Source organism: Aethalodelphis obliquidens, unplaced genomic scaffold (assembly GCF_003676395.1).
Source record: "Aethalodelphis obliquidens isolate GAN/ISIS:26980383/991018 unplaced genomic scaffold, ASM367639v1 scaffold8, whole genome shotgun sequence".
NCBI classification, from domain to species: Eukaryota; Metazoa; Chordata; class Mammalia; order Artiodactyla; family Delphinidae; genus Aethalodelphis; species Aethalodelphis obliquidens.
The window spans coordinates 4,606,765-4,621,267 of NW_020837952.1; the positions used below are offsets into that span (position 1 = coordinate 4,606,765).

Consider the following 14,503-nt stretch of genomic DNA (forward strand, 5'->3'; position numbering starts at 1 on the left):
GATCCACACATCTGTCCCAGCTGCCCTGATTTACCGTATTGCCCGCCCCTAGTTTTCACCCTTGCCGGCTCCCCATCAGCATCAGGACGCTGAACAGGCAACTTCCCCATGCCCAGGCTGGTACTGGGAGGATGTCCTAGGCCACGCTCAGAGGTGGCTGGCAGATGTCTTTGGGAGGTGGGGGGAGCTATGTTACAACCCCCAAGGACATCATTACGGCACAGAAATACCATCGGGGCTTGGAGACCAGAGGCACCCAGGGAGAGCGTGAGGAAAACATGTACAACATGTGTCTTCTTTCCCTTCCTCCCCTCCTCTCCCACCTCCTCCCCCTAGGCCTGCTCTGTGCCGAGGCTGGTGCCAGCCTTGCCCTGGGTGCTTGCTCAGTTCCACCCCTTGTATCAGGCCTATGTTGCTGCTTGCCAGTTTGTTGGTTCTCCTGGTGAATGAGTTTGTGTGTGGAAGATACTTACCAGCCTCAGAGCTGCCCAGATCCCCACATAGAATAAGGCCTCGATTTTGAAACACAGCATTTTAGGACTGGCCTAAACAACTCGAGGAATTTCTTCCCTGAACATGCACCATTCATTAATTCAACGAATCTTCATTAAGCATCCGCTATATGCCAAGCACTGTGCTAGGCCCTGGGTATGGTCTCTGCCCTTGCGGGCTTATAGTCTGGTAGAGGAGTCAGACATGAAATAAATCACCCACAAAATTGCAAGTGACAACCAGCGTGGAGAGGTATAAGGTGCTGTGAGAATGGATAGTAGAAGAGTCTTTTCCCCCAGCCAAGGAGATTAGAAAAGAGTTTTGCGGGGGGGTGGGGAGGCAGTAGAGAGAAGGGAGGGCAGCAGAAGAGTATGTGCAAAGGCCCTGGAATCAGGGTCCTGGCTCCCAGCCACCCTGCTCCCCCAGAAAGAAGAAGGTCCCTCCTCACCTGGATTTTGATATGCTACAAGGGAGGGATGGTAAGCACCTCCTAATGGCCAAAGCAGGCCCCTGGGACACCTGGTGATCCTGCCCTGGAATGATTCCACCCATTCCTTCATCTCTTCCTCCAGAAAGGGAAACAGAGGCACAGATAGGGAGGAGGAATCCACAGGCATAGGCCTGAGATTACATAGAGAAAACAAGGCCGCACATTGTTGGCAAATCCCTCAGGGTGAGGGATTCCTGAGTTTGCCTGGCTGGAGCCTCACCAGATAGAAAACCCTTCTACTCTGATCTGTTTGACCGTGCACCCTCCCCCTCTGGGATCCAGCCCTGACCTGTTCCACTCCCTGGAATGAGGAGCATGTCTGCTTCCACAGTTGCCCGGAGTTTGTGAGCTGACTGCTCCAGGTGGCGGCCAGGCCCAGTGTGGGTGGGTGCAGCAGTCCGTTTTGTACAGAACCTCCATCCCGGGTTATGGGGTTATCTCTCCTCTGTCCACTGGGGGGCTTCCAGCCCCTCCTGCCCAGACACGGAGGTTCCAAGCTTCTTTCGTTCTGAAGAAAAGGGATGGAGGGTCCTTTGGAGGAGGGAGCAGGCTTCTTGTGGCCATGCCTCCTCCGGAGCTGGCAAAGAGGTCATGGGACCAATGGGGTTAAGTTCCAGCCCTGCTCTGACCCGTTTTCCTCCCTGTGCCCACATGCCCTGGGGCCAGGGTGTTGGGTGGGGCAGGCCTGGCACCCCTGCACCCACACCTGGGACTTCTCCTGGATGGAAACTCCCAGAACCCTGGTGTCCTACCTCCTCTGCCAGCTCCCACCAACAGCCTGGGTTCTGTTCACTTACAGTGGGATCTCCCTGTCTGCCAGCTCTCCTCCAGACTACATCTCCGCCTTAGCCCTGAGGGGCCCTGAGGATGTGGGCCCACTTTCTGGGACCATATTTGATGTCTGGCTGCCCTTTCTAGTGAACCCCTTCAAAGAAAAGATGTGGGGCTGGGGGGAGGGTGTTGGGAAGCTATCCTTCGTTGACCATCTCTATGTGCCAGGCGTTGTGCTAGGGCATGTACGTTACTCATTTAATCCACAAAGCAGTCCAGAGAAGTAGCAGTTATTATCAACCCCATCACAGGGGAGGGAGCTGAGAACCAGAGAGGTTAAGCAGCTTGCCCAATAGCATCACACAGCTAGCACATAGCAGAGCTAAGATGGGAACCTAGGTCTTGGTGGTCCTGAGGTCTCTTCACCACGACAGGCTTCCTCCTCTTCTGCAGCTGCCCACCTCTCCATGAGATGAGAGACTTAGAAAAAATCAGTTCAGTTCAATCCAACTCAGAAAACAGTTATTGAGCATCTGCTGTATGCCAGGCCCGGACAGGTGCCAGACCAGTGACAGGGAAGGTTGCTGACTCAAGGTCTAGTGGGAAAGATAGGTGTATGAACTCGGCAGTATCTAACTTCAGCATAATGATTTGAATGAGGCGCAATGGAGTGGAGAAAGAAACAGTACTTCTATTTTCTCTTTCTGAAAGAGTAAAGAAATATATTATGAACAGGGTACAGAATAAATTGGAATAAAGCGAATACCTACTCAGCTGGCATCCAGGTCAAGAAATAGAGTACTTCCTGCTCCAGAAGTTCCCATGTGACTCTCCCATCATCCCCTCCCTCCCTTAAGAAGTAACCACCATCCTGACTTTTGTGATAATTATTTCCTTCTTTTTCTTTATAGGATTAGCACCTATGTATGCATCCCTAATCAATATTACTTAATTTTGCCTGTTTTTGAGGTTTATATAAACGGAATGACACTGTATTACCCTTTTGTGTCTTACTTATTTTGCTCAACTTCTTGTTTGTGAGAGAGATCCAAATTGTTGCACATAACTGTCTTTTTTATTGTTACAGAGCATTCAGTTGCTTGAATATACCACAGTTAATTGTTTTATTCTACTGTTGGTGAAAGTTTGAGTTGTTTCCAGTCTGGGCTATCATAATGCCACTAAGAACATTCTTGTGTGTGTTTCCCAGTACATACATGCAAGAGTTTTTCTAGGCCGTAAAACTAAGAGTCAAAATGTATGTACAGGAAATCTCAATTTTTACCAGATAATGCCAAACTGTTTTCCAAAATGGTTGTATCAGTTACACAGGAAGCAGAACGTTCTAACCAGGGGCAGGTGTAGGATCAAGAAGACCCATACACCTTTCTTACCTAAAACTCTCAGTGGTCTTCTCTTTTCCTTGGAATAAGATCCAAGTCACTGCCGTAGCTCCCAGGGCCTCTACCTGGCTCTCTGCCTGTGCCATGTGACTCTCCCCTTTGCTCTTTGTACTTGCTGTCCCCCGTCTCTGGAATGTTCTTCCACTAGCTATCTCCATGGCTCTCTCCCTCACTTTCTTCAGGTCCTTGCTAAAATGTCACTTCTCGCTGGCGCTTTCCCCGACCACTGAATCTTCTATTGCAACCTCCAGCCCTCCTTATACCCTTCTCAGCTTTAGTTTTCTTCGTAGTCCAGCCACCTGGGTTCCATTCAGCCTCAAGCAGCTCTCCCCTGGTCGGCCAGCACTTTTTTTTTTTTGCCACATGGCATGCAGGTTGGAAACTCAGAGTCTTAACCACTGGACCACCAGGGAAGTTCCTGCCAGTGCTTTTATCTCCTCCCAAACCCTTAAGGGCCATCATAGCTGACTGTTTGGGGGCTGTCTAGCTGCCCCTCCTGAAGGGTCCACCTCTCTGAGTCATCACATCACCCTGGTTTTTTGTTGTTGTTGTTTTGTTTTTGCAGTACACGGGCCTCTCACTGCTGTGGCCTCTCCCGTTGCGGAGCACAGGCTCCGGACGCGCAGGCTCAGTGGCCATGGCTCACGGGCCCAGCCGCTCCGCGGCACGTGGGATCTTCCCGGACCGGGGTGCGAACCTGTGTCCCCTGCATCAGCAGGCAGACTCTCAACCACTGCGCCACCAGGGAAGCCCCCACCCTGTTGTTTTTCATAGCCGTTCCCTTGCTCTGAAGTAAGCTAATGTATTTGTTTGTTTACCTTTGTTTGTTTACCTGTTTGGTTTTTGTCTCCACCCTGCCCCACCCCTCACTTTAAAGTAAGCTGTCTTGCTCTGTCCCATGGCCAGTGCCTGCTGCATGACAGGCCCTCAAATAATAATTGTCCAGGCTGGTTGTCAGGCTCCCAGAGACAGCCAGCCCCTCCCCCAACCCTCACACCTGGGATTTGCCCTGTCTGGAAACTCCCAGAACCTAGGCTTCCTCCCTCCCCTGCCAGCTCCCACCAACATCCCTGGCTCAGTCTCAGAGTCTCAGAGCATCTGCTGGTGCTGTTGCTGCTTCCCGACGTCTCCTCTAGGGACCATATGGGAGCCTGAAGCAGCCGTTCTGGCCTTCAGGGCTGGAGAGTGATGGGCAGGTGTCAGGTGCCTGGAGCTCAAGAAATACTTTTTTTTTTTTTTTTAATTTATTTATTTATTTTTGGCTGCATTGGGTCTTCGTTGCGGTGCGCGGGCTTCTCATTGCGGTGGCTTCTCTTGTTGCAGAGCATGGGCTCTATGCGCGCGGGCTTCAGTAGTTGTGGTATGCGGGCTCTAGAGTACAGGCTCAGTAGTTGTGGCGCACAGGCTCAGTAGTTGTGGTTCGCGGGCTCTAGAGCGCAGGCTCAGTAGTTGTGGCACATGGGCTTGGTTGCTCCACGGCATGTGGGATCCTCCCAGACCAGGGCTCGAACCCGTGTCCCCTGCATTGGCAGGCGGATTCTTAACCACTGTGCCACCAGGGAAGTTCCCAAGAAATACTTTCTGATTGAATAAAGGGGAAGACTTCAGAGATGATGGGACCTCGCCAGGTGGAGAAAAGAGAAAGGGCACTGGGAGCAGAAGGAAGAGTGGAAACAAAGGACTGGAGGCATGAAAGTGCACATGCTATTTGGAGGACGTGCTCTGGTCTGGTGCCCTTGGTGGGTTCTCAGTGGAGGGGAGGGGAGCAGGCAGGCCAGGAAGCGGAGGGCTAGCTGGGGAAGTCTGAGCTGCTGCAGGCTCAGAGAGGCTCAGCAGTGGCTTAAGTTTAATCCTGCCCACACCCCTGCTCCCCACTGTCCCCCCTCTGACCCCACCCCTGCCCTCCCCTTCACCCAACCCCCCAGCCTGGCCGCTCCTGCAGCTGAATGGACTTCTCTCTGGGCCTACGTTTGGGGCCTCGGAACAAGAAGGCCAGCCACCAACATCCCCCTCCACCCGCCGGGCACGGCCCACCAGCTGCCTCCCCTTGTCTGTCCTGCCCCCCCTCTCCCTGTGCCTGCCCCTGCCCTGGCTGTCCCCCTGCCACCTGCTCCTGCACTACCTATCCCTATTACGCAGCTCCCTGCCCCTCCTGTCCCGGCCTCCCTGGCCCACCCTGTACCTGCCCCTGCTCTCCCTGCCCTGCCTGTCCGCCCTTGACTTGTCCCCTCAGTTCCTGCAGCCCCTGCTCTGCTCCGCATTTGACCTGCTGCCACCCCTCTCCCTGCCCCATGTACCCTTGCTCCAGGGGTCAAGCCGCCTGTTCCAGCTCCTGCTTGGGCTGCAGTGACAGCTGTGGCCGTGGCCGGGGGGCTGCCCGGGGACCTCCAGGCTCCGCCGGCCGCTGCAGCTGCTGCTTCAGGGGACACCGCACCTCTCGACACTGTCTGATAGTCTAGCTGGGCTGTTGCCCCTTGAGAGATTGCCAGTCTTCCAGGACACTTCTGCAGCTGCTTCCTCAGGGAGGAGGCAGAAGCTCTGGAGGACAGAGAAGGATCAGCTGGACCCCTCACCCAGGCAGGGAGAGGAGGCTGGCTGCTGAGATCCCCCGGCCTCCTCCTCAGTCCCGGGACGTCTGCTTTGAAGCTAGTTTCTGGGCATGCTCTCACTGGTTCCAGAACCTCCTCTTCTGCAACTTCTGGAATGGAAAGTGTTCTTCTCAGAGCCTCTCCCACGGCCCCTGAAGGTGAGCAAGTTGGCCATTTTCCCCTCTGGTCACCCTCCCCTGGAGACCCGTCCTGGCTCATCTTCTCTGCAGTTTGCGTGGATGAGATGGATTCTTCCTCTAGAGGCGACAGGGGATCCTTTGTCCAGGGACCACTTTTCTTGCCGTGTGGACCTCCACCCATATCCCTAAATGACCCAAGAATCTCTGAATCCCTTACCTCTCATCATGAGCCTGGTAAGGAAGGTCAATGGCTCTTGGACCAGAAGAAGAGGCTGAGCAGAGAATTCTTGGTTCCTCCCTCCCCTTGGATATCATGACATCCTTCATGGTCCTTTGCTTCTAGGAACCTGGCGCTCTCTACCTGGATGTCTTATCTCTCAAATCTCTGAGGGCTCGCCCAGCCGCATGACCTCAATCTTCCAGCAATAATCCCATCTGTTACATCCATGCTCATCTGGCAGGGGGATGATGGAAGCTGGGAACCCTTGACTCAGGGTCCCAATGATCCCATCCACACATAGCTAGTCATAAGTCCCCTGTCCCTGGGGGTGGGGCTGGGGCTGGGGGTTTGGAGAAGCCACCAAGAGGAAGCTGGAAGTGATAGACCTTGGCATCTGCGTGGGACTGGATCTTAAGCTGAGAGCCCCTAAGCACCCCTCCACATTCCCCAAGTTCTCTGACGCTGGTCTGTTTCAATCTTCTCTTTCTCAACCTCCTTCTCTGGAACCCTTTGTTCTTTCCTTTCTATCTCTGTTTATCCTTCTGCTTATCTTTCCTTCTAGCTTTCTACACCACTCTCTCCATTTCTGTTTCCTTGTTTCTATCACCTGGACTTTCTGCCTTCACCTAACTTGTATCTCTACATCTGTTTCCCCCACTCGTCCCTCCCTTTCCCCATCCAATTTAAAATCTTGTTTTCTTCCTTTTTTTTTTTTAAATAAATTTTTTTTTGGCTGCGTTGGGTCTTCGTTGTGGGCTTTCTCTAGTTGTGGAGAGCGGGGGCTACTCTTCGTTGCAGTGCGTGGGCTCTAGGCACAGGGGCTTCAGTAGTTGTGGCTCGGGCTCTAGAGCTCAGGCTCAATAGTTGAGCTCAGGCTTTAGAGCGCAGGCTCAGTAGTTTTAGCACATGGGTTTAGTTGCTACACCGCATGTGGGATCTCCCTGGACTAGGGATCAAACCCACGTCCCCTGCATTGGGACCACTGCGGTACCAGGGAAGTTCCTCTTCCTTGGTCTTTTGATTCACCTCCTGCCTCTCTCCTTTGTCCTATTCTGCTTCTGGGTGCAAGTCATTCTCGATCTCTTCCATTTCTATTTCCCTTTCTGTCTTTGTTCCTGTCTTCTGGGTCCAGCTGTTTTTCAATTCCTACCTCACTTTCTGCCTGCCCAAAATCTGGTTTTCTCTCTCTCTCTCTCTGGGTCCTGCAGCTGCCTGCACACCAGGCCTATGTCATGCCCATCTCATTGCTGCCCAGGGGCCAGGACACCAAGTCCTCCATTGTCCAGCTGTCCCCCAAACACCCCATGCCCTGGAATGAGTGAGGGCTGGACAGAGCTACCAGAATAGACCCTTCTTCCCCTGCCCACTGTCCAGGCCATCCATCCCTACTCAGCTCTAAGCCCAAAACTTTTAAAAAATGAAGTTTTTCTCCCAACTTCATATTCTGAAAATTGGCAACCAGAAAGAAAAAGAATTATGCATTTATGCTGCCTGTCCTGTGTAACTTATGTTTCAGGGTGGCCAAATAGCTCTAAGTGGTGGAGAAAACTTCTTACTTACAGAAGAACTCCAGCTAATGTAGAAGGAATATGGAATTAGAAAAATCACCATTTTGCAACCCCTTAATGAAATAATTGATCAAAGCAAGAATCGTCAATGGATGAAACCAAGGATGGTGGTTGATGGAGAACTTTACAATGGAGGAATAAGGCTGTCACTACCTGACCCCACTGATGAATCTTAGCATCGCTAAAAATGGCACAACCACATGCCCTGTACCTCCTGATGTGATGCAATCTGAAGCACTCAGCACCACCTGTGAAGGACTCTTGCCAAACAAAGAAACAAACAAAAAAACTGAACATGATTCTAATCAAACCTCTAGAGCTAACCTCCATTTAATGAGAAACATGGGGGGTGGAGGAACATATTAAATGACAAAACAAGGAAGTGAGAAAACATATCCAGAACGTGGGACATTCTAAAGGAGATCTGACTGGATTTCTTCAACTAGTCAATGGCTGGTGGTGGTGGTGGGGAGACCTTGTTTGGTTCCTGATTGGGACCACCCAATTGTAAAGAGACATTTTTAGACTGCTGGAAACATTTAATTATGAACTGAGTACTTACAATGCCAAGGAATCTGTGTTGATTTTGTTAAATGTGAAAATGGCTTTGAGGTTATGTAGGAAAAGGTCCGTATTTCAGATGCACACTGAGTATGGAGTGAAGTGATGTATTTAATTTTAAGTATTTTGGCAAACGAAAAAAGAAAGAAAGGAGGAGAAGAAACAAAGGTACAAAAATCAATATTGTTGAATTAAGTATATAGGGTTTCATAGAACTATGCTCTCTACCTTTATGTATGTTTGAACATTTTCATAACAGAGGTTTTAAATGATGCTCCTCTGGTAAGCATGGTTCCTAGTAATTCCCAGAGCATCCTCCCCACCTGCCCTGAAAGCCAGACTTCCCCTGTGACTCCCCACACAGAGACCCCAGCCCTCCTTGCCCTCTACTAGGAGTGTGTCCTAGAGATGGAATTGCACTCCCAGGCTGTCCTTTATCCCCTTCAGTCCCCTGCTGCTCAGCTGGCACATTTCCCAGCTGTGCTTCACAGCTTCGAGGGGCCAGGGGAACCTTAAAGAGTTAACATATTTTGAATAGGTCCTACAATAAAAGTAATCCAAAATAATGTAATCTTCCTTAAAGTCTCTCTTTGTCAGGTGCTTCTGAGCAAAATGCAACTCAATAATGGAGAGCACTGGCCTCCATCCTGGAAAACAGAAGACAAAGCACGTAAGGCCATCCTGTCCCACTCCCTGCCTTCATTCAGGATGACCTCCTCCCTCAAAGAAAAGACCACCAGGAACTGAGAGACTGGGTGTCAGGAGTTCAAGGGGTTTCAGTCCAGGATCAGAATAGAAGGCCATTTCGATCCCTTATGCCCTCACTCACTGAATGACCTTGGGAAATGATGATTTTTGAGCCTTCGTGTTTCTAGACAAATGCATGGGAACCAATACCTTTTCTACTCTCTAGAAGTTTGCCAGTTAGGGATAAAGGCAACTTGGAACTTGTAGGATATAAATCTCAGCTGTTTACTTTATCATAAGAAAGTATTTCTCAAGTTATAATTCCAGATCCTCCCACCCTCTACCCTCCAAACTTTAGTATAAAGAAAAACCAACAGGGCCTGCCCTGGTGGCGCAGTGGTTGAGAATCTGCCTGCCAATGCAGGGGACACGGGTTCGAGCCCTGGTCTGGGAGGATCCCACGTGCCGTGGAGCAACTAGGCCCATGAGCCACAACTGCTGAGCCTGCGCGTCTGGAACTTGTGCTGTGCAACAAGAGAGGCCGCGACAGTGAGAGGCCTGCGCACCGCGATGAAGGGTGGCCCCCGCTTGCTGCAACTACAGAAAGTCCACGCACAGAAACGAAGACCCAACACAGCCAAAAATAAATAAATAAATAAAAATTTTTAAAAAAGAAAACCAACATTTGCTAATCACCTGTGCAGGTGGGTGAACCCATTTAATCTTCTTAGAAATCATGAGTGTGGAACTGGAAAGATCTGGGTCCCAGTTCTGACTCTACCTCTTACCATGTGACTCTAGTCATGTTACTTAACCTTTCCAATTCTGAAGGATAATCATAGTAACTACCTAAAGGGTTGTTGTGACAGTTAAACAATTCATCTACAGCAGGTGGCCCAGGACTTCTTAAGACAGAACTTAGGTACATAATAACTGTTTGATAAGTGTTACCAGCTAATAAAGACCAGCACTTTTTAGAGTAGTTTACACGTATTATTCATTCATTTATTCATCAAATATTTATTGAATGTTTTTATGTACCATTAACCATTTTAAGTACTGGGAATACAAGTGAACAAAACAGATGAAAATCTGTAGGGAGAAGAAATAGTAACTAAGCAAAATATATAGTGTGCCAGATGGTGTTAAGTGCTATGGAGAAAATGCAGCAAAGGAGAATAGAGAGTTGGTAGGGAAGCAGGTAGATTACTGTGGCAGAGGTGGTGGTGTTTTTTCAAACAGGTTGGCCAAGCAAGGCCTCTCTGATAAGGTGACACTTGAAGACAGAACTGCAGGGGCTGAGGGAGGGAACCATGTGGATCTCTGGGAGAAGAACCAGAACTTTACAGGGCACAGTGTGCAAAGGCCCTGGTGGTAGACAGTATAGATGGAGAAGGCGTAGGAAGGAGAATGGTAGGAGATAAGGTCAGAGATGTAGCAGTGGAACAGGGGACAGAGGGTTTTGTAGGTCATTATAGTGATTTTGGATTTTATGCTTTGTGAGATGGGAAACCATTGGAGGGTTTTGAGGAGATAATACTAGGCTGGAAAGAGTTTAAATAACCTTTCCAAGGTAACACAGCTGGTAAGTGGCAGAGGGTGGGCATCCGGCTCCAAGGCTGAAATTCTTAACCCTTAACTGCCACTGAACTTCAGCCTTTTTTCTTTGGGCGCTGCCCTCCTATGACTGCCGACCAAGAAACTGGGACACTGAGAAGTCATATGGCTTGCCCGAGGCCACAGGGCTGGGATTTGAGCCTTGGCCGTCTGCAAACCAAAGTCCAAGTCCTTTACACCACACTGCCTCCCTCAGGTGTCTGGGCCATACTGACTTCTGGCCTGGAGGTCACTACTCTGGGAGAGGAGGGAAGCGAGGAGCCTGTTTCGGCTTGGGGCGGCGATGTTCCTCAAGAAGCTCGAGCGCCAGCTCTGCGGTACTGCTGGCATTTTCCCAGACACTGCTGCGCTCCCTAACCCAGGGCACGGACGAAGAGACAGAAACTGTGTCTTTACTTCCAGGGGGCCCCGTAGGTATCCAGGAGTCGAAGGAGCGGGTGTCACGGGAGGGCAGCGGACAGGGCTAAACCCGGAGCAGCGACCACCACCGCCTCCTGTTGAGCCCCAGCAGGCATCCGGAGCTCAGCGCCCCGGTTGGGGCAAGAGGGCGGAGTAGGGGCGGAGTTTGAGCGCCGCGCCCCCGTCACGTGACGGGACCCATCATGGCTGCGGCCAGAGGGCTCCCAGGCTCCCGGAAGCAGGCTGTGAGGGGCGGGCGCGCTGGGGGAACCCGAGCCGGAGGTAGAGCGGGCAGAGCGGGCAGGGCGGGCAGGGCGGGCAGGGCGGGCAGGCGGCCTGGAGCCGGGCGTGTCCGGAGCGTCCCCGCAGACCGGGGCAGCAGGTGAAATGGTGTCTGGGCGAGGCGCGAGCGGATGTGGCGGCGCTGGGCAGGGACTAGGGGGCGCATTGTGTGTGTGTGGGGGGGGTGCCCTGACCTGGAGGAGGGAGAGTCTGAGATGCACGCGCGTGACCCAGAAGCAACTCGAGAGGCCCGCGCGGGCGGTGGGGATGCCCGGGACAGATGACGAGACATTGAGGGCAAAAACGGGCTCCCCAAAGAGGATGGGAGGTAACAGAAGGAAGTGTTGTATGCATAAGCTACTGTGGGAGAGGGCAGCAGCCCCTTGACTGCAGGGCTGGGATTAGTGAAGGAACTCCCTCTCTGCTATACCAGGCAAGGATGGGGCGAATGCTCAATCTTCTCCCTTCTCCCACCCCTTCCCTGCCGCACAGTGTCCTTGGAGACCGCTCTGGTGGGCCACTCCTGCCACCCACCCAGCTGGTCCCTCTGGTCTGAGCTCCGGGGGAGTGGAGTTGAGGGGTGGGGAAGTGCAGGTGGCAGCGGGGGTTGGGTGGAGCTGCCTTCTGCTTAGACACGCAGCTCCTTGACGGCGCTATCCGGTCAATGGATGTGACTCTGAAGCCCCGTTCTCTCCCTAGGTCTTCCGGGGGCCGGCCATGCTGGTGACTGCCTACCTTGCCTTTGTGGTCCTCCTGGCCTCCTGCCTGGGGTTGGAGCTGTCAAGATGCCGGGCTAAGCCCTCTGGAAGAGCCTGCAGCAATCCCTCCTTCCTTCGGTTTCAACTGGACTTCTATCAGGTCTACTTCCTGGCCCTGGCGGCTGACTGGCTCCAGGCCCCCTACCTCTATAAACTCTATCAACATTACCACTTCCTGGAGGGACAAATCGCCATCCTCTATGTCTGCGGCCTTGCCTCCACAGTCCTCTTTGGACTGGTGGCCTCCTCCCTTGTGGATTGGCTGGGTCGCAAGAAGTCTTGTGTCCTCTTCTCCCTCACTTACTCTCTCTGCTGCTTAACCAAACTCTCTCAGGACTACTTTGTGCTGCTGGTGGGCCGAGCACTTGGTGGGCTGTCCACAGCCCTGCTCTTCTCGGCCTTTGAGGCCTGGTACATCCACGAGCATGTGGAACGGCATGACTTCCCCGCAGAGTGGATCCCGGCTACCTTTGCCCGAGCTGCCTTCTGGAATCACGTGCTGGCTGTAGTGGCAGGTGTGGCAGCTGAGGCCGTGGCCTGCTGGATGGGCCTGGGGCCTGTGGCACCCTTTGTGGCTGCCATCCCTCTCTTGGCTCTGGCTGGAGCCTTGGCCCTCCGTAACTGGGGAGAGAACTACGGTCGGCAGCGTGCCTTCCCCAGGACCTGTGCTGGGGGTCTGCGCTGTCTCCTGTCGGACCGTCGTGTGCTGCTGCTAGGCACCATTCAGGCCCTGTTTGAGAGTGTCATCTTCATCTTTGTCTTCCTCTGGACGCCTGTGCTGGACCCACATGGGGCCCCGCTGGGCATCATCTTCTCCAGCTTCATGGCAGCCAGCCTGCTCGGCTCTTCTCTGTACCGCATCGCTACCTCCAAGAGGTACCACCTTCAGCCCATGCACCTAGTCTCCCTCGCTGTCCTCATCGTCGTCTTCTCCCTCTTCATGTTGACCTTCTCTACCAGCCCAGGTCAGGAAAGTCCAGTGGAGTCCTTTATAGCCTTCCTCCTTATCGAGTTAGCCTGTGGGCTGTACTTTCCCAGCATGGGCTTCCTGCGGAGAAAAGTGATCCCTGAGACAGAGCAAGCTGGTGTCCTCAACTGGTTCCGGGTGCCCCTGCACTTACTGGCCTGCTTGGGGCTTCTGGTCCTCCATGACAGCGATCGCAAAACGGGCACTCGGAACATGTTCAGCATCTGCTCCGCCGTTATGGTGATGGCTTTGCTGGCGGTGGTGGGGCTCTTCACCGTGGTCAGGCATGATGCTGAGCTGCGGGTGCCCTCACCCACCGGGGAGCCCTATGCCCCTGAGCTCTAATCCTGTTCCAGGACGAGGGAGCTGGGATGGATCCTTGAATCCCACCTCTCCAGGGCTGTACAGATCTCTCTGTGACTTTGCGACTGTCTGGCCCCTCATCCTGTCCCGGGGCCCCTCCTGCCAGTGCTTTGGGTTGGGAAGCACATGGGGGTGATGGCCCGGAAAGAAGATGCCAAAAGTTGCCTCTGTGTCACTCTCTTCCCCCTTTCTACTTAAAAATAAACACTTTTAATTGATCATCGATTTGATTTACTCATCCTCACCTGTACCCACCTCAGTAGTTCTGATGAGACGGCAGCTGGAGGTTGTGAGGTGAGAGGTGGGGTTACCAGCAGAAGGTTTGTAGTTCTAGCCTCTCTAAGACTGCCTCCAGGGCTTCCCTGGTGGCGCAGTGGTTGAGAGTCCGCCTGCCGATGCAGGGTACGCTGGTTCGTGCCCCGGTCCGGGAAGATCTCACATGCCACAGAGCGGCTAGGCCCGTGAGCCATGGCCGCTGAGCCTGCGCATCTGGAGCCTGTGCTCCGCAACGGGAGAGGCCACAACAGTGAGAGCCCCGCGTACCGCAAAAAAAAAAAAAAGAAAGAAAAAAGAGCCTAAGACTGCCTCCAGCTTAAACTGAGAGCTGTGGAATTGCCTCTCAACAGAAATGGGTGGGAAATGCCTGAGGCCCCTAGATCCTCTATATCTTGTTACTCTGGGGTCAGGCACCCTCCCCGGTTGCCAAGCAAACACCTTGCTCCACATCCAGGGTGAGGTAGTCTCTGGAGCCTATGGGGTGGATGCCCATGCCACTGAGCAAAGATTCCAGGGGCTTGAGCTGCGTCTGTGACCACCCCTTGGGGCAAATCCGGAGCCTTCCTTCAGGAGCAAGCTTGCAGCTCAGCACATGTGTGCTGTCTGCCTTCTGCCTCTGCGGCTGTAGAGGCACCATTTGTCCAGCATCACCGGGGTCCACCAGCTCCTGTATCCTTGCATGAAACCCAAGTGAAGGGCTGCCAGGGAGAGAGAGCAGTGAATGGATGAGGGACTGGGATCTTGTCTGTACCTGACTCTTCCCCACCCAGAGTGAGTGAGGGTGAGGGAGCCATCAGGGCAGGAAACAGTACCAGTGGGAACACCAGTTCTGTGAGCCCCTCCCTGCCTCACCTCCGATTGTATCTGCCTTTCCTCCTCCCACCCAAACCTGGGCTTCTCAGGGGAAGCAGAGCCAGCAGT

General features: G+C 52.9%; 1 protein-coding gene and 1 long non-coding RNA gene across 10 annotated transcripts in view; both read left to right on the top strand.

Moving 5' to 3' along the window:
• LOC113620506 (uncharacterized) overlaps positions 1–8,246 on the top strand; it is a 28,960-nt gene extending 20,714 nt beyond the window's left edge. For 2 of the 6 annotated variants that reach the window (XR_003432794.1, XR_003432798.1), the window contains 2 exons: positions 4,689–5,902; positions 7,621–8,246. This is a non-coding gene — a long non-coding RNA (uncharacterized LOC113620506). Of the gene's footprint in view, positions 1–4,688; positions 5,903–6,227; positions 6,835–7,620 lie in introns of those variants that run through there. The other 4 variants (XR_003432796.1, XR_003432797.1, XR_003432799.1 and 1 more) reach the window with 4 other exon arrangements.
• Positions 8,247–10,824: 2,578 nt separating this feature from the next.
• Positions 10,825–13,527, top strand: SLC61A1 (solute carrier family 61 member 1). 4 transcript variants are annotated; one of them, XM_027106426.1, is made up of 2 exons: positions 10,825–10,947; positions 11,918–13,527. In XM_027106426.1, the coding sequence occupies exon 2, from the start codon at positions 11,936–11,938 to the stop codon at positions 13,286–13,288; it is 1,353 nt and encodes a 450-aa protein (XP_026962227.1). In that variant the 5' UTR covers positions 10,825–10,947; positions 11,918–11,935; the 3' UTR covers positions 13,289–13,527. The 4 variants fall into 4 exon arrangements, with proteins under 4 accessions (XP_026962227.1, XP_026962226.1, XP_026962225.1 ...); XM_027106425.1 differs by lacking the exon at positions 10,825–10,947 and adding an exon at positions 11,117–11,218; XM_027106424.1 differs by lacking the exon at positions 10,825–10,947 and adding an exon at positions 11,125–11,318.
• Positions 13,528–14,503: the final 976 nt, after the last annotated feature.

What these genes read in the sequence shown, in the direction of transcription:
- SLC61A1 (XM_027106426.1), top strand. Translation starts at nt 11,936, where the DNA reads ATGCTGGTGACTGCCTACCTTGCCTTTGTGGTCCTCCTGGCCTCCTGC.